This window comes from Dendrobium catenatum, unplaced genomic scaffold (assembly GCF_001605985.2).
Source record: "Dendrobium catenatum unplaced genomic scaffold, ASM160598v2 fragScaff_scaffold_118, whole genome shotgun sequence".
NCBI lineage: Eukaryota > Viridiplantae > Streptophyta > Magnoliopsida > Asparagales > Orchidaceae > Dendrobium > Dendrobium catenatum.
Window position 1 is genome coordinate 512,948 of NW_021318580.1, and position 19,953 is coordinate 532,900.

Consider the following 19,953-nt stretch of genomic DNA (forward strand, 5'->3'; position numbering starts at 1 on the left):
TTCATTCTATGGAAAAATGTCATATTACTCCTACTTTCAACTTGAATAACTGCAAAAAAAGAGAGGCAAAACTCAAAAGCGCTAAACCGCAAGACGAAGACACATGCGACCATAACCATGAACTACGGATATTATGAAATGTTTGTCAATATCAGTTGTAAGTTGACAAATTTCTATATTGGGATAATATTCAAAACCTACCCGAACATGATCCGGTCGAAAATTCAAAATCCAAGTCTAGTGTTTCGGAGTTTTCAATGTCATCGTCAATATTCAATATATCCCTTAATAATAATTATGCCAGAGCATTATTATTTATTATATTATTATATTATTATTATGTGAATGCAAAAGTATTTAACAGTTAGGGTTTAAATGAGAGTCGAACTACTCCTATTCTGTTCGAGCCTGACTCGTTCAGTTAAATACATGAGCTCGAGTCGAGCTATAAGAGTCTTAAGCTCGGAACTGCACTCGCGCCGTCATCAGAAAGAAATAGCTGTTCGCTGCGTGCACGCACGTTATTTACATCAGCCCGTAATGTCTAGTCCGCTTGCCATTTGCAAGGCTTCCGCCTGATTTCTGGTCAGCAGGCTAGCGGCATTGCAGGCGCTTGATGAAGAAAGAGGCCCTCCAGCGTTGCTTATCCGTATTCACCTCCTCTAGGAACAATAATGGAAATCATTGTTGGTTAGGGCCGTGTTTGTTTGGACTGCTGTTGCAGCGCCTTTAATTCGGAGCTTAATTGTTTGTTGAAATGTTGCTTTTACAGAAATGTTTTGTCTTGTATAATTACATTATATTTGTTGGTTGTTGGTAAGTGTAACTGTAGAGCTGCAGTGCTTGCAGCCTGCGGAACATTTATTTTACCTCTCATCCTATTATATTTTAGATGAAATATATAATTTTCTTTAAATTTAAAATTTTTAATGCATGATATCAATACAATTATCCCGCTCCCTACCCTTGCAGCTCCCTTCACAGCCTGCAGGAGTCAGATCTCAAGCCATGGCCCCTTCTGGGAGCCAAGAAGGTTTTCGAATTCCGTCGACGTGTGGCGATTAGGACCTTTTCTGGAACCTTGCGCCACGCCAAATGTCTCCGGTGGAGGTTTATCTCAGCGAAAAGCGACGCAGCGGCCATCTCCTACTCTTATCGCCGGAGGCGTTGCTTGATATCCGGCGAACGCCTTCTTGCTCTAATTTCTCAGTACTGCAACCTCTTCCATTCTTCCGGTACGTTTACCAACGCTCATCTCACGACCCAGCGTCCCTACCCTTGCAGCTCCCTTCACAGCCAGACACCGCAGTTTATCCAGATAGTGGCCATGATCCTGTCCTTCGCAATCGCTAGATCGCTCGAGGAGACAATGACGATGCTTCCTGCAGGTCCCCTCTGAACGATTTCGATGTGGGTTCCCAGTTCTTTGTCTTGCTCGCCGGCAGCCCTTCTCGTTGTCCGTGACCGTCGACTCTGGAGAAGTTCCGAATGCCATGCCTAAAGAAGATGGAGTCCTCCTGCTACCCAGAGGAACAATCACTTCCCACGCTTCCGATATGCAGGAATCCCGATGGTTGCACTCCATATTCTCTTACCAGAGTGGAATTGGACTGATAGTGTTGATGACATCCCCACACCTATCTTCCTGCAGAAGATCTCCGGTGATTCTCATCCGGATCTCCGGCTGTCGAACCCACCCTATTCCTTACCTCAGCGAAAGCCTAGAAACGAGCCAAGGCGCGGTCGTCGCTCGACGACGCGAAGATGGTTTGAGGGCGTCTGTGTCGCCGAAGCCTCGGAGTCAGGGGCCACGGCGCGGAGGTACCAGCCCACAGCAGCGAGGAAGACAACTCTGACCGGCGGGAGGAGTTAACACAGCTAGACTTGCTCGTTTCGCCCCTACACCATGGCTGTTTTGTTTTTTTTTAGAACTTCGGTTGACGAAAGTGGTTTCCATAGTAAAAGAGGCAAAAAATCTTAGCGAAATAAAAATAACAAACAACAAATTTTTATTTTATCTTAAAACAGCTTAAGAATACCAAACATCGCCGGTAAGGCAGCCGAAACGCCTGGAGTCTCTTCCCACGCCCGACGTGAGAAGCAACTACCAAACATGCAGGACTGCAAAAAAAATTTTTCGGAACACGAACGTGGCAGCATACGACACACGTGTTGACTGCCCCCAACATCCCACCTTGAGTACGCGGTTGAGTCATCAGGGGTTATTCGCCGTATCAAATATAAATTTACACGTTAACAGACATTTATACCATGCAACAGACAGCAGTGGAAAACAGCCGTCCAAACGAAGCAACTATCCTCAGCCCCTATTTTCTTAATATTATTAAAATAGCATTGGGAAACTGATAGTATATGTCAGCGCGATAGCTGTATGCAAACCTCTGAAACATAAACTCTTATTATTCTCGGTAAAAAAACCTCTGGGAAAAATTGTAGTACGAGGAATGATATATTTTATTCCTTTTATATTTTTTGAAAAAAAAACTAATCTTTACTGTTATTATTTTGTTTTTTTTAAAAGATTCTAACGCTTAAATAAAAATGTACGTACAACGAACACAACAAGCCTTATTCCCACTACGTTGATGGTCGCTACGATGAATCGCTTTTTTTTTTTCTCCAGAACATACTCATGTTTCTAATTTTAATAATAATACATGCGAAACAGAGATATTGCAGGAAGAGCGATTGGAGTTCAAGTATACGATAATTCTCATAAGTGACTCTTGCATAGGGGTGCAGGTGGATGAGCCCTATGACATCTTTTGTAAGAACACAAGCCTTAATATTTATCAGTAATCGGATATTACGATAGCTTAAAAATATATGTGGCCCTGGTTATCGTGAATGGATTTCATCTAATTCGGATCAGACAAATGGTTTCTCTACTTAATTTTCATATCCATTCATCCTTGAGGAGGCTTTAACAACACCATTTGGTATTAGGCCTTCCTAATCTTCTCATGCAAAGCTGGATAGATATCTCATTTTGTTAGGTATTGCTTTCGAGAGTGGGGAACTCGCAATTTTAATACTATGGATAATAAGTTTCAATGGGGAAGACACGAGTTTGCAAGAGTATGCGATGAGAATAAAATCTTAAGAGACACAAACTCTTTGGGGTTTGTAGTCGAGGAGCATCTGGAAGCTTCTTTTTTAGAGATTAGTTATTGAAGGATTCCAAATATATGTTTTATATACAAATAATTGTTCAATAAAATCAGGCTCATGGTTGAGAATTGTTCCTGAAGGCGTTTTGGAGGCGAAGTTTAATTCAAAACAGCTAATACTGCAAGTTCGGAGGAAGAGAGAACAACTAAACAATACCACCAAGCTTTAGCCAAAAGTTCATTCCACAAACCAAGAATTAGCAAAAGATGAAGGAGACAATACGGTCCATGGATTCAATGTGGTACTACGATGGATAGAGAACTAAATACAATTAATATTCTCTGATTAAAAAGTGTTTCGCAAGTTGGTGACTGGAAAGGGGAAAAAATAATCAAGATGCTTGGAATTCAAATGAAGAAAGGAGGAGAATGAAGGAGTGAACAAGCCAAGGAAACTTTTGAGTTCTCTGGTGCGTATGAGCTGATAATGGAGTATTATCTAATCAATTCGATTGCAATACGGATGTGTTTCTAATAAAAATCCAGGGGGATTGTTGGAGGAAGAATGGGTAGAAGTTTCGGCTACTACTATAAAGATTTTCAATAGTTAACATCTGAATCTATAATATGACACTCAACTAAATCTTTATGGTGATGCATATACCTGTAGTAAGTGAGAAAGAAAAGGAACTTAAACAACTAAACTGAGTCCCATTACAACGTATTCCAGGATAGGAGAATTGAAGGATGAAGGGAAGAAAGTGGTGTGACCTCTTCGCTCTCAAAACCTATTAATGTCATCAATTGGATTTTGAAATTGTATAGGAGTAAGAAAAAAACTAAATTGCTATCTGGGAGGGAGTTCATAAAGCCATGGGGTGTTTTTTTTGGGATTAGTTAAAATCAAAGCTGATTGCAGTTGAGAAAAAATGATTCCACATTGTTGGTGAAGAGATGGAACGTATTTCTATGTTCCAATCGAAGGCTTATCGGAGAGCTTAGTTATGTTATGGAAACACAATATGGCTGATTTTCAAAGTAGGGGACGCTTCTTACTCATCTTGCGTTTGTTGGGGACTGCTAATACTGTGTGTACATACAGATTTTTACTAGCGCAGAAAATACATCACAGATTTCATATGGTGACAAGGATGTTTAATAGAAGAAACTTGTTGTGAATGGTGCTTGGAAACTCTTCATCTTATTGTCTAATGCATATATCTTACTAATGATAATCGGGAGGGTTATTTCAAATGTTATTATAATATATGGAAAGATGAAGAAGTGCTGCAGAAATTTTATGTTTTCCATCAACGGCCCGTAATGGTACATGAAGTCCTTCATCTCCTTGCGTAAAGTGATCTTACATAAAGTGGCTAGCATATGTGTCGTATGCTCATTTAAATTTCGTGTGTTTAATAACAAATATATGTCGGCGGAACAATACTTGATAACCATAAGATTGGAGATGCCTAGTTAATGTTGTGCATTTAATTCTGCACATCGGTTGTTGGTTGAACATTTATCAAATGGATAGACTCGGTACACCAGTCTCAATATTTAATATTAGTAATCTCTATGTGAGTTCTAATCACACTTAACTGGATGTGTAAGAACTATCGATTGAGAATGTTAGGTAAAGCATCTTTATCCAACGTCAAAATGAGCCGAATATTGATCAAGGGAGGCTTGAGAACAAAAAAATTCTCCTACATTTAATATGAACTAGGTGAATCCTTCACATATTTAAATCAAAAAATGAAAGGAATGTCTCTTAAGAAATTATGTTCTACTGAGCAAGGAAAAGTCAAGGACTTTAAATAATAGCAAAGCTGCAATGACTGACTTTTATAATTTCTCTCCCTAATAAAACATTATAATCACATTCCTATATTATTGATTCGGACATCAGCTAAGTTTGCTCAGTTATCTGGGCTCACGGAGCTCACGAGCCGCCGAATTCAAAAAAAAGTATAAAGTCCCACGGGGCTGTTCCATAAGTCATCACCATTGACAACACTTGAGAGGTCTTTCACAAGAATCGACTTTGGATACAAATACTTTGCACCTCACCGTGTATTGTCTTGTTTCTGCTCAAAAAAGAAATTTGTTTCCGAGACCATCTGTGCTTTATAGTCAGAGATGCGAGCCAGTGACTCCGTGACGAAACGAAGCTGAATCCAACGAGCCCAAGATTTGGACCAAAATTCTGAATTAATAATCGATTACAGCCTGTCAATGTGTCCAGGAGAAGTGACCCCGACGTGTCACTATTTCAAGGTGATATCAAAATGGGAGAAATCTGAAAATGCAAGTGAAATGAATAGCTATGTCAATTTCTTAATAGAAGAGAATATATGAGTAATATCCCTAAGTGAAATGGCGGGAGCAGAATCTACCACTGGCAGAGCTACGAGTCGCAATCAAGCCTTCTTGGAGATGGAAATTACCGCGCGGCTCTAGGCCAAGCGGAATACTAGCGTGTATAAGCACCGCTGAACGAGATATAACTATATCAAGAACTTGTCAGGCATTGCAAGTTCTATAAAGGTAACTTTATATTCTATATCCACACAGAAATAAAAAGATAAGTTGATAAACAAGATAGTGTGCCAATGCGATTTAGGAAAAACAAAAGGAAAATAAGTTAGAGGGTATATAATTTGTCGTATTCTAAAATACAAGTGGAATGATAGAAAGAATGATCAATTGGCAGGTTGTTATGGACCCAAGTTTGTGAACATCTTGAGAAATTGATGTAAGTAAAACATCAGAATGCTTACCAGGGAATTCTCTTTTGAAATATGGAAATTGTGATCAAGGACTTGTGGAGGATGAGTAAGCCTCTCAGGACTAGATCAGTATACGTGTATACTTTTTTTTAAGTTATTGGGCACGATAATCAAGCATTGTATTTATATGAATATGGTTATAGTGGATTCATTAATTCCTTATTTTAGATGGTGAGGATGAATGATAATGGAAGGATACTATCATATATTAATCCAAAAATTAAAATTTCCTTTATCGTCTATTCAAATATAGACCCATTAGCCTTATTATAATTTGGTGTACAGATTGTTGCTTAAGATTTCCTTGAATAGAGTCACTTTTTAATCCACTAGATACATTATCAGTAAGCACAAGCCGCTTTTTTGAAGTGTTGTATATCGCTTTTGATTCATGTTCTAGGTGATGCTCAAGAACAGATTTTCACAAGTTCAGGCATTTCAAAGATTGCCACAAAGGGTTAGTATCCTACAAGATTGTAGTATGAGCAAGCAATATACTCATATGGGTCGGCCATTATCTTTGGTATAGATTTTTAGAGCATTTTTTATTGTCCATATATATGCTTTACAGATTTATTGTTGATTGTGTTCTGAACCAAGGGTTTTCTTTGTCAATTAATGGGAGTCTTCTTCTAATTGGATGAGGCTAAATGCGGTATATTTTCTAGGGATGCTCCGTTTATCTGCCATTTCTTTTATCATGTGTGGACAAACTCCTCTATAATCTTCATTACGATGAAATGTGTACCAAATATATATTGGGTTGATGAAGGATAATGGCATGTACAACAAGACGAGGTCTAAAACATATTTTGATCATAGCTTACCTATGCCGGAGATGACATAATGAGTTACCTATAAAGAAAGCCAGGAATGCTGAAAGATAGTTAATGTAGTCAAAAAGCTTTACTTTCGGAACTTCCTGTGAATGTGAAGGGCGTTTAGAAGGCTGAACTCTACTCAAATCATTGCGATGCTGTTTGGGAAAGCAGTGAGAAAAGGATAACATACAAAAAATTATGCAGTGTAATGCCTTTAAATTTGTGTCTCGAGGGAATTCTCTTATTGTGTGGGTAGAGTAGTCTTTAAAGAAAGATGAAAAAAGCTAACTTTATTCATTATTAGACACAAAGGCAATGAAGCATTATGCAAGTGTAGGGAGAGCAATTCGATTCGGTCATGGCAAGTTAGATAACCTTGCGTTGAATCTAATATTCCTCTTGTAAATACCTACATTCTCCTCAAGCTTCTTATCATGGTTACCCAACAAGTCCTGAATGAGGTGGATGAAGTTGTTTTTTGTGGAGGAGCTTCATAGGAACAAAGGAAAAGAATAAAAAAAAAAGACGGAAGTTATGGAGCTGTGCTGTCTTCATTCTGTGAATTGGGAAGTCATGTGTAAAGCTTGAGAACGAATTTTGAGGCGTGTTCTGCAGTGGGTATCAATCCTTGTGTATCAGAAGAGATAATCTAAAGCGCTTTGAGGGGCCAAGCTAGATTCAAGAGGTTATGTGCGAGGAGATCAAAAAGCGACCTTACTGAATGCACAAGATTTATTTTTCCAAATTAACCAGCTTTTGGTTTAGACAAAATTCTTATTGCTAGGACAGTGCGTGATAGTAAGCAGGGAGGATCAGTCAATTGGGGCTCATGATTATCTGCAACTGGACATAATGTAAGTTGGAAGCCTAAACTGTAAGCAGTCTTATATTAAAATTTCTAAGGCCAATGTCAGTGTACGATAGGATCTAATATCTTATCCCCATGTTGATAAACTTATTATGGTGTACTTAACGAGTATAAGCGAGCTTCGTGTTCGAGTCTATCTGTGGTGGATTGCACTTGTTATTCAATGCGAAGACTCAAGAGATATTGGTGTACCTAAATTTTGTCTAACTAAGACATAACGCGGTAAGACACTGAAATGCGCGAATAGGTCACAAAATGCTAAAAATATTATTGGCCTGGAATTGTACAGTTGATTAAAAACATTTAATATCAGCTAGGTGAAAGAGAGGTGACTTAGGGTGCGTTTGGGACGGCTGCAGCTGTCCTTAAAGTAGTTTGTGAAATTGTTGTACAGAAAGTTACTTCTTGAAGTTGTTTTATATAAATCATTATATTTTGTTTGGATAGTGTAACTGTAGAGCTGCTGTGCTGCAGCTGCATGGGAACAATTTACCTTCATACCCTTATATATTTAGATGAAATATATAATTTTTTTAAATTTAAAATTTTTTAAATGCATATGATAATCAACTAACAATTCTATGACCCCGGCGTCCCTACCCTTGCAGCTCCCCTTCACAGCCTGCAGAGTCGATCTCAAGCCATGGCCCTTCTGGAGCAAGAAGGTTTTCGAATCCGTCGACGTGGGCGATAGGACCTTTTCTGGAACCTTCGCCACGCCAAATTCTCCGGTGGAGGTTTATCCCAGCGAAAGCGACGCAGCGGGCATCTCCTACTCTTATCGCGGAGGCGTTGCTTGATGATCCGGCGAACGCCTTCTTTGCTCTAATTTCTCAGTACTGCATACCTCTCCATTCTTTCCGGTACGTTTACCACACGCTCATCTCCGACCCAGGCGTCCCTACCCTTGCAGCTCCCCTTCACAGCCGACACCGCAGTTTTATCCAGATAGTGGCCGATGATCCTGTCCTTCGCAATCGCTAGATCGCTCGAGGAGACAATGCGATGCTTCCTTAGGTCCCCTTCGAACGATTTCGAGTGGGTTCCCAGTTCTTTGTTCTTGCTCGCCGGCACGCCCTTCTCGTTGTCCGTGACCGTCGACTCTGGAAGAAGTTCCGAATGCCATGCCTAAAGAAGATGGAGTCCTCCTGCTACCCAGAGGAACATCACTTCCCCACGCTTCTCGATATGCAGGATCCCGATGGTTGCACTCCATATTCTCTTACCAGAGTGAATTGGACTGATAGTGTTGATGGACATCCCCACACCTATCTTCCTGCAGAGATCTCCGGTGATCTCATCCTGGATCTCCGGCTGTCGAACTCCACCTATTCCTACCTCAGCGAAAGCCTAGAAACGGACCAAGGCGCGGTCGTCGCTCGACGACGCGAAGATGGTTTTGAGGGGCGTCTGTGTCGCCGAAGCCTCGGAGGTCGGGGGCCACGGCGCGGTACCAGCCGGCAGCGAGGAAGACAATCTGACGGCGAGAGTTACGTGAGCGTTTTTGGTTCCATAGTAAGGGCATTAGCGAAATCTCATAGATACAAACAGCGGGAAGCAGCCGAAACGCGGAGTCTTCCGCCCGACGTGAGAAGCAACTGCAGGACGCAAAAATTTTGAGAACGGAGCACGAACGTGTACTCCCAAACCACCTCTGGGTTGCGTTTCATACAGTGCAGCAGGGAAACAGCCGTCCCAAACGAAGCCTTAGCCTTTTTTTTATAAAGCATTGGAAACTGATAGTGTCAGGCTGATAGCTGCAAACCCTCTGGATAAAAACATAACTTCTTTTATGTAAACATTGGAAAATGTAGCTAGAGAATATTTTATTTTATTTTTTGAAAAACTAACTTTTACTGTTATTTTTTAAAGATTTAACCTTAATAAAAATACAACAACAACAACAAGCCTTTATCCCACTACGTGAGGTCGGCTACATGAATCTTTTTTTCTCCATTGTGTTCTATTAAAAATCAAATTCTCGTTTAAATCTAATAAAGAAAGGTCATTCCTAATATTTTCTAACCAAGTTTTTTTAGGTCTACCCCTACCTTTCTTAACATAAGTCAAATCTAATACCTCTACTATCCTAACCGGGTCATCGGAAGGCCATCGTTTTATGTGACCAAACCATCTAAGGCGACTCTCTCTAATCTTATCTTCTACTGGAGCTACTCCAACCTTTTCACGTATATGCTCATTATCTTGTCGAACAATAATGACATGAATCCTATAAAAATAATATTTACCTAAATTTTAAAAAACCTACATTTAATAAAAATAGTAATTACTTAATTTTTAAAAAACTTAAAAATTTTTCAAGCCGGCTCGCGAGCTCACGAGCCGAGCCTCATCAAGCTCGAGCTCGAGCTCGACTCGTGAGCTCGATAAGTTCGGCTCGCGAGCCCATAAACGAGTCGAGCTCGAGCCAGCTCGTGAGCCGGCTCGGCTCACTTACACCCTTAATCAGGGTTCACAAATTAATAAAAGCATGAAAAAATAGAATCTCTCGCATAACATTAAAGGAATGTAAAATTCTGATGTATTATTGTAAACCTTTTTGTCGATGCATAAACGTAGGGGTGTCAATATTTGACACGACCATAAAGCCGACCTAAAATTTTAGGGTTATGGTCAACCCATTTCACAAATGGGCCGAATTCAGGTTCCCGAATTCAACCTGTTTGGAAAAAACGAGTCACGTTCGGGTTGACCCGGAGAATTCAACTGAACCTAGATTAACCCTTTTGAAATGCACTGACCGTGTCTTCCCGCGTACCACGTAGCACTGACCTCGTCTATCCACATCGGGTCGTCTGTTGTCCCATATCTGCCCGCTGTCCCGCGCTGCCCACTATCCCCGTGTCTACTCGTTGTCCCACGTTGGCAGCCTATGCCGATGCGATCCTCGTCGCCCTGCACGTCCGTGTGGCGCGTCGTTCCGGGTTTACAAAACCATGTCGGGTCATGAAAACCCGGTAATTCGATGGGTTGGGTCCAGGCCTGAAATTTCAACCCGTTTACATAACCAGGTTGGGTTAGGGTCAACCCAATTGAACTCGGGTCAATTCTGAATTTGATTTGAGCCTGACCCAAAATCCAATTTTGACAACCCTACATGAAAGAGAGTATTCAATTTTATGAAAAATATGGTACTCGGAAAGCAAATATTCTTCCTAATTGAGGCATCAAAGTTGAATTCACTAATTATTTTTTCTCTGTTCCGTTAAACCATGCTACATTAAGTCGTATAAACTTTATTGACACATAATTCATAAACTAGTTATTAATTATAAGTGATAGAAAGATTATTTTAGCAAAACATAAATATAACTAAAATGTGTAATGTGTAACATTTATGATTAATAAATAGCTTATATTATCTTAGTACTATCAATATAAATATTAGCTCATATTTAGAACGCATATTTATGATGCATTTCAGCGTCAATATTTCTTAATTATTTTCTTTTATGAAAGGGTTGTCTAGAGGGTTTAAAGTAGGACAACTTGCATCTATGGGCTGCCAAATGAGCTGGTCATCTTTAGGCAAGCAACCAAAAAACTTATTGCCCTTAAAATTGTTTTAGAACACTGCCATAAAGAATAATAAGTATAAATTGATATAAGATCATAAATTTTTTTGGTATAATCATATTTCAAATCGAGTTAATTTTGCTTTCAACCTCAACATTAAACCATTTATATATTTAGCATCAAAATTTTACTATTTATAAAATATAACACTGAACATTTGTAAACAGATGAAACCTTCATCATGGTAAAGACAATGATATCTCTTGGAGTTGGGAATCACCAAGACAGAATGAGGAAGTCACGGTGAGTTCTAGTAGTAGATGTGAGGTCAAGGAAGTCACAATGGAATCTAGAGGTAAGAGTTGCGATGAAATCTCGTTAGGACATAGGAAGGCCGGAATTTATAATGAGATTCATGAGACTCGATGGTATGTGTTGTGATAAGGATAAAGGGAAACATGACATATGAATCATATTATGGTGATAGAATGATTGCAAAGAAAGAAAAGTGAGTATTTTTTTAATGTAATTTATAAATTTCTTATATAATTTTAAATAAATAATAAACTTTTAGTGTTAAATATATGAGAAGTGAGTTTTGAGTACTTAAAATTTGTACATACCTAACAAAAATTTATTTCCTGTGGCAACCGGCTACTGACCCCGAAGGCCGGTAAGTCCGCGGCCTGGTTGAACTCAATTTCACTGACGGAAACTTCCGAGTGGGCGCGACCTATTTTCCCACAAATCTGCAATTTCCCAATCCATTCTTTATTCGCGGTCTACCATACCATACCACAGCCAATTTAAATTTTGAATCTTGTTCGTTCAAAACCACCCAACGGATATTAAGCTATAACGGTCGAATCCAATACAAAAGACTACAGACTTCTTCTGCTTACCCTTGTTTTATTTTCTCCAGTTCCGAAATCTCCTCTCTATTCTCTTTATTTCTCTCAATCTCTCTCATTGGCTCCTCAATGGAAACTCCGATGGTCAAAATCCAATCCGACAACTTCTCTTCATCTCACGTTAGGGTTTCTCTCAGAGTGCGCCCTTTCTTGCCCCAAGAGATCGAAAAAGATGGGAGCAAACCAGCCTCATGCATCTCACTGCTAGATCAAGTGGGTAAAGAAGTCACTGTACATCTCAAAGATCAAACGACAAGGTAAGAATTCTATTTATCTTTCTTCTACCTTACTTAATTTAAACCTCTGTATAATCTTGACCCCACTAATATTCAGCCGAAATGAGTGCTACAAACTTGATTCATTCTTTGGACAAGAAGACCGGATTAATCTTATCTTTCAGAAGGAGGTTAGCTCAGTGATCCCAGGGATTTTTCATGGGCACAATGCTACGGTCTTCGCGTATGGAGCAACTGGTAGTGGGAAAACGTATACCATGCAGGGTACAGAGAACGAACTTGGCCTTATTCCCTTAGCCATGTCAGCTATCTTGTCTTTAAGCAAGAGCATGCAGAGCTTAGTGGAAATTTCCTATTATGAAGTGTATATGGATCGGTGTTATGATCTCTTAGAACCCAAAGCGAAGGAGATAATGCCATTGGATGATATGAATGGAAGGGTTCAGCTCAAGGGACTTTCTTTGGTAAGTGTTTCATGGTTCCATTGTTTTGAGAAATTGAAGAAAAACTTACTTTGTAATTGTTTTCCTCCCTCGCGTTCATAGGTTCCTGTGTCCTCAATGGACGAGTTCTACGAAATTTACTCCATTGGTGTTCAGAGAAGAAAGGTTGCTCATACTGGACTTAATGATGTCTCTAGTCGTAGTCATGCTGTTCTTGTTATTGCAGTTAGAAATGGCGGTGTTAATGGAAAGCTCAATCTTATTGACCTAGCAGGTCTTAAATTTTTTTGTGAGATTTAATTTAAATATCTATAAGAAATATCATTTCTTATTTATCAAATCCTCATGTTCTTCAGGCAATGAAGATAATAAAAGAACGTGCAATAAAGGGATTAGACTTCAAGAAAGTGCAAAGATCAACCAAAGTTTATTTGCTTTGTCTAATGTAATATATGCTTTGAACAACAATGAACCAAGAATTCCATTCAGAGAGAGCAAATTGACCAGGATATTGCAGGATTCGCTTGGAGGTGACAGTCGTGCTTTCATGATTGCTTGCCTTGTAAGAACTTTATTTATTTGTTTGTTTTAGAATAATAAGTGAAAATCGTTAAGTTGACTATGCCATCTTAGAGGAACAATCTTCTCCTTCTCTTATTGGGCAACAGATCCTTCTACATAGCTGTAGTACATCAAAGTAATGTATGGTGATGTGATTTGTTGTTTATAATTTTTTACTTCTAATTCAGAATCCTGGTTCATATCAAGAGGCTGTCCACACAGTTAGCTTAGCTGCTCGCTCTCGTCAGATTGTGAACTATTTTGGTTCAGAAAGAAGGAAAGAAATTCCAAACGAAACTGTTGACATGGAAGCAAAGCTAAGAGCTTGGCTTGAATCCAAGGGCAAGACAAAAAGTATTCAAAGGATGAATGGACTTTGTTCTCCTCTGCGCAGAACTCCAACATCTCTTTGTTATTCAAAGAATTTAGTATTCAGCCGTACTTCTATAAAAGCAAAGAATGCCGAAAGCCTTTCTGTTACTACTAAGGGGAGGTAAATCTTCTTTCTCTGCTTTTGTGGATCACTTTGGGAAATAATATTATGGGAATCATAACTTAATTTAGTCTTATTGTCTTTACAGAAAATTGTTTGATTCTGAGGCTTTTATTTCATCTTATGCGAAGGTAACATTCATTTGCGTACTCATAATTCTCCTTTTCTTTGAAAATAAAGATTCCTTTTACATACATAAGTCACCCATTTTCTTACTAAATCCTCTATCAACAGTCATAAGAAATAAGAGATTTCAGTGCGCACAAATAAATCCCCCTTTGTTTTATTTAACTTTTTGTAAACCAGTTAAGGATCAGCTCGAACATTCCAAGCTTTACTATTCTTAATCTAGCATTGCTTTGTATTTTATTTTACTTGTAAATTAGTCAGTACGAAGTATTTTACTGTACTTCTTCTTAGCCACACAGAATCAGCTGGAACATGGTCAGCTTTACTATTCTTAATCTAGAATCATTTAGTATTTTATTGTGCTTTTATATAAGTCAGTACGTAGTATTTACTTATACTTTAAACCAGCAAATAATCAATTGTGACATTCTAAGATTTACTGCTCTTAATCTAGCATTAAATAGTATTTTTTTCTAATTATATATAAGTTAGTACATAGTATTTTATTGTGCTTTTAAACCGCAAGGATCAATTGGAACATTCTAAGCTATACTGCTCTTCATCTAGCATTATTTAGTATTTTCGTATGCTTGAATATGTTTAAGTTAATACATATTATTTCTATCTATCCCTGGATAATTAGAAACGGATAGGATTCCAGAGGTATTAGGGGGCTTGTAAACTCTAAAGAGCATATTGGTAAGAGAGGTTTGTAATTTTCGCCTCGAGTGTTGCAAGTAGCATATGCAAATGGCCAAATAAGAAGTGGGAGTGTTTCTCGTCTCTCAAAAATTTGAAAGACATCCTATGTTTTGCATGTTTAATTTAAAAAAAATATTATTAAATTATTTTGTAATCATCTATATTAAAGAAGCTTTTCCCCTTGCACCCTCTCTCATTTGAAATCTCATTTCCTCCACTAAAATGTGCATGTCTAAAATTTTCATTTAAAATTTCTCTTGCAGGCTGCAAATAAAAATCAGAAACCAGAAACTTGCATTGATAGAAAAATGGAAGATCAAACAAAGTGTAGTGGTAGTACTCAATTTCCCTTGTGTACCTTGCAGTTCAAATAAATGTTTTTATACCTACTCCTTTTCTGTGCAGACAAAATGAGCGAAAGGACGCAAAAATTAGATAATTCCCACCAGAACGCCCTTTCTCCAATAAAACCAACTAGCAATGAATTATCTGATGATAATAGCACATTCTTTTCTGTGCTAGATTCAAAAATTCCAGTAACTCCTTTTTCTTTGGCTAGTCAAAGCAGTAAATTTGAAACCAGCAGCATTCTACTTGATAAATTCAAGGTATTGATTGAGCTCTAATTAGATGTTTTATAGATAAATATTCTCTGTTTTTCACATCAATGCCATGCCCACTTGTGCAGGAATCACTTGAGGAGGAATATATCTCATTCCTGAATGTTGCCAGCAAGTAAGTTTCATTTTATTTTTATTTTTATGTGATTTTTTTTATAAAATATAAGCAATTAAGGATTTCAGACTTCGAATATCTTTTCATTTCTTTCCATTCATCCCTTCAGATAAATAAAGAAAATCAGCATTCACAAAAAAATGCCGAATGACTTTTGATTGGAAAACATTTTTTATAATGATAATTTGGCCTTTTATAATTAACAACTAACACCAAAACAAGAAAGGAAATATACAAAATAGTGTGTAACAAAGAAAATTTTAGTACACATTATTAATAAAACAAAGTAATTAAGGATTTCAGACTTCGAATCACTTTTCATTTCCTTCCATTCAACCCTTCAGATCAATCAAGAAAATCAGCTTTCACAAAGTGAAAATTGCTTATTCAACAAAAAAAAAAAATGCTGAATGACATATGTTTGGAAAAGATAATTTGGCCTTTTTTAGTTAACACTAACACCAAAACAAGAAAGGAACTATACAAAATAGTGTGTACCAAACAAAAGTTTGATATTTCAGACAGGAATTCCTAGAATTTAATTTCATTCACTACCCTCTCTATAGGACGCTGTAACTAGATGAATCTTTAATTTTATATTTGTTTGTTTTGTTTTGACTTGATTCAACTGATACATTGGCTCTTGGTTTTTTATTTTCCTCCTACCTTTAATACAGAGAAGAGCTTATGCTTCTAAAGGTAATTTTTAAATATTTCTCTCTGAAATCAGATAGGGCAATTTTCATTAACTTTACTTTGATTAAACTGTTTTATTGCATTTGTGCTTATAGGGAATTGGTCAAAAAAGAGCAGAAAGTATACTTGAGCTAAGAAAAAGCTCCCCCAGGCCACTTAAATCAGTAAGTAACACCATAACAATTTTAGCTTAAGCCTAAAAAAGTTTTCTTATTTAAGAAATTCTTTTCTTGATGATTACAGTTGTCGGATTTAGAGAAGATAGGCCTTTCTACCAAGCAGGTGAGCCGAGTCTTTTCTTCATTGTTAATTAGTTGATATTAATTTATGCCTTCATCGAGATTTATAGCCCTTTTACTGTCAAAAAAACATTTTATATGCATAATAGTATTTCAGACATTAGATCTTTACAATTTTTCTTTACACAGGTGCAGGAGTTATTCAAAAGAGGAGCAAGAGGAATATTTACCTGAGAGAGAGGATTTGGCATTGTCCCGAATCAATTCATTGCATGTAAACTTGTGATTGCGATCAAAGTATTTTTGATATTGTGGAGCAATTTCATCATTAGTTTGAGAAAGTTCTGTAGCATTTTTTTGGTTGGTTTGTATAATATATGTCCTGAATCAATTTTATTGAAGAATTCTGAATGTTACCTTGTGGTGTTCTCATCCATGCATTTTTGATAGAATGGCGCCATTTTATTATCTGTTTGAGTTATGTTGAACTTGATTAATTGTTTGTATAATAGTTGAACTGGGGGCAATTTTAGAGTCTCCTAGATCTCTATATTTTTAAGGTGGAGGACTTCATATTGTTATGTTATCAACAAATAGACTTCTTGTGTGCATGTTTAATTTCATTCAAATTCATAATCTTATGCCATAAGAAGTAATTCTTTGACAATTAATTTAGGATTTTTATTTTACTTTTATTTTAAATTATGCATGTGAAGTAAGAAGAAATGAAAGTAGAGATTAATTAGAAATAGGAAGAAAAAAAATCAAATACCAAACAGATAATATTTTATTTGTTGATCTAGAATTCTCAAGACATCAAGTGACTTTGGGGTACAGAATTAAGAATATGGTATCTTATCCGATCAATTTTCCTTAAAGAAAAAGTAAATTTTAGAAATAATTGATTATTATTATTATTATTATAAGGATTTTAAAATTGAATTAGACTGTGAATCGGTCAGACGTCTGGTTCGGTCGGATATAAAACTGCGTTTGCGTGAAACTGCTTGTGATTGAATGAAAACCACGGTTTGATCTTTGAAAAAGTGGATTGGCGGAGTTTTGCAAAATCATGCAGTTTAAAATTGGCCAATTGAGTCGCTGATTTCAAATCTAAAGAGTGAAATTAAAGAAATATATTTTTAAATCAATACATCTGCTTCTGTTCTCGACCTTGTCCACGATAGACCTAGTTCGTTCCCGAGTGGGATCTGCTGCGTGAGAAGAAGGCATCGCCGATGCTACATCTTATGTTTCCTCACCTCGACGGCAAACAGGCGCCAATCTAGCTTTAGCAGCTTGAGCCATGCAGTAATCTAAAAGCATTCAGGCTTCGGTGGAACATGAGACAAAGTACAAATTTTTGTCTGTTGAAGAAATTATTTTCACTCTTCCCTTGCTTGACTTGCAGTTTTTTTAGAGGCACGAGTTTTGATCTGGTTACGGTTCCACCTGCGAGTTCAAATCTTCTTCTTTTCAATCTTCCTGCTTCGTACCTTTAAGACCTAGTTTTAATTTCTCTAACTTCAACCATTTAATTACATGTTTCATTGATTTTTTATGTGTTTTGTTATTTGTTTTTGATGTAGTGCTAAATGGGTCTTGGACTCCATACTCCTTGCCATACCAGTATACAAGAGGATGTTGAGAATCAAATGTACTCATTTGGTTTTTTTTTTTTTTTTTCGAGTATCTTTTAGTTTCTGGCTCCATGACATTTTGTCTCGTTTCATATCAAAGTTGTTGGAAATACAAACCCATATTTTAAGATCAAATTCCTTTGTCACTTTACATCCATGTGCAAGAGAGTTGACTTCCCCACACCACCAAGACCTAGTATAGATAGCGGAGAAATGATGAGAATTAATAATTGTGCAGAAGTCCATGGTATGCATTTCTCCCCTAATGCAATGTAGTAATATCAAATTAGCTGATTTAGCCATCCTATGTGAGAACCGGGAGCCACATGATGGCCAGACCACCTCGTGTGGGAACTTGGGGCCACAAGGTTTTTCGTTTTGATTTTTTTTTTTAAAATCTTGTGTTTAAGTTTAATTATTGAAATTGATATTCATATTTGTTGAACTTGTGTTTTGAATGTGAAGAAATTGTATTTATATTTTGCTAAATCAATCAAATGTGCAGAAATTAATTCTAATATTTGCTAAAATCAATGATAGATTATCATATAATTATGTAAATTTTATTAATCAATAATAATATTATTATTTATTACATCATCCAGTTCGACTGATCGAATTGGTTGAACTATGAACATCTCCTTCATCTGGTTTGTTGTCTGGTCCGATTTTCACAATCTTGATTATTATTATTATTATTAGGAAAATTTACATATATATATATATATATATATATACCATTATATACTTATTATTTTACATATCTAACATCTCATACATTAATATTATACATATACCACTTAAATCCCTAATTTATATCATTTCTACCACTCCATCTAATGTCTTCCTCATGACTTTTTTCTCCCATCTTGTTTGGCATGAATCTGAGAGTTTAGGGCATAACTAAACGGGGAATCAGAGCTCGCAAAGGGGGAGGAAGGTGTCTACCACTCCGTCTATCGCGCCGTCTACCGCATACATTACGACGTCTACTTCTCGCCGAAATCAGCTCTTTGCGCCAAGCATGTCCCAAACTTGTTTCCGTCATAAGTTTCCTAATCTTGGCATTCTGCTTCTCCGCAGGTTATACTTCTCACGACGTTCATAAAAGTAGCTTGTTGCCAAGTGAACATTTCCCTCCGATCTTTGCCGTATTATGCTTCAGGCATTCTGCTTCCCAGGTTCTTTTTTACTGCTTTATGCTTCTGGCGTTCCTCATTTTGTAGATTAAGCATGTTCGTTTAGCAGTAAGATTACTGTATACCTATTATTAAGGTTGCTAGTGAAGTAAGCCATGCCCGTTTGTTTTAGTTTAGAATGAGAACGTGGTTTTTTTCATCCTAAAAAAGTTTGTTTTAGTTTCACAGTAAAAGAAGTTTATTTTTCTTGTTGGTAAGCCATGCAATTGAAGTTGATTATGTAATTTGTTTACCAATAACGAAAAAAAAAAGATTGGGAAGACAATGCTGATACGCAAACTACCGATCGCAGTAACTCTCAGATGGAGGAAATACCATATCATCAAAAAAAGGTTAGGAAGATAATACCGTGAAGGACAATGCGAGCACGAGCTGTAGCGGCCTCAGATGGAGGGAAATCGCGAGAAGTCCGACGAAGGAAATTTTTGAGACTTAGCGAAAATGGAGATTTCGGCGTGAAGAAAGACGTCCGACACATGTGCGAAGATTGGTTTGGGGCGGGAAGAAAGACGACATGAGGAATGCTTTAACGGAGTGGTAGAAATTATATAAATTAGGGATTTGGTGGTATAAGTGTAATATTAATGTATGAGGTGTTAGATATGTAAAACAATAAGTATTTAATGATATGTATGTAAAAACCCCTTATTATTATTTTGCATTATCATAATTATATAGATATATTTCAAAAAAAAGGGGGGGGGGGGGGGGGGGAGAAAAAAAAAAAAAAAAAAAAAAGGGGGGGGGGGGGGGAAGGAAAATACAAAAAAGAAGAAGAAGAAGAAGAGAGAAATATTGTAAAAAAAGGAGAAAAGGAAAA

General features: G+C 37.3%; 1 protein-coding gene and 1 pseudogene across 1 annotated transcript; both read left to right on the forward strand.

Annotated features, from left to right (window-relative positions):
- Positions 1 to 1,570: 1,570 nt before the first annotated feature.
- On the forward strand, positions 1,571 to 9,315 carry LOC110094170 (annotated as a pseudogene).
- Positions 9,316 to 12,086: 2,771 nt separating this feature from the next.
- Positions 12,087 to 19,179, forward strand: LOC110094173 (kinesin-like protein KIN-10C). The gene is made up of 14 exons (XM_028697900.1): positions 12,087 to 12,317; positions 12,394 to 12,760; positions 12,842 to 13,013; positions 13,096 to 13,301; positions 13,489 to 13,793; positions 13,882 to 13,924; positions 14,888 to 14,957; positions 15,030 to 15,232; positions 15,313 to 15,359; positions 16,037 to 16,058; positions 16,151 to 16,219; positions 16,299 to 16,337; positions 19,018 to 19,115; positions 19,161 to 19,179. Exons 1-14 carry the CDS (start codon positions 12,130 to 12,132, stop codon positions 19,177 to 19,179), a joined length of 1,848 nt encoding a protein of 615 aa, XP_028553733.1. The 5' UTR covers positions 12,087 to 12,129.
- Positions 19,180 to 19,953: the final 774 nt, after the last annotated feature.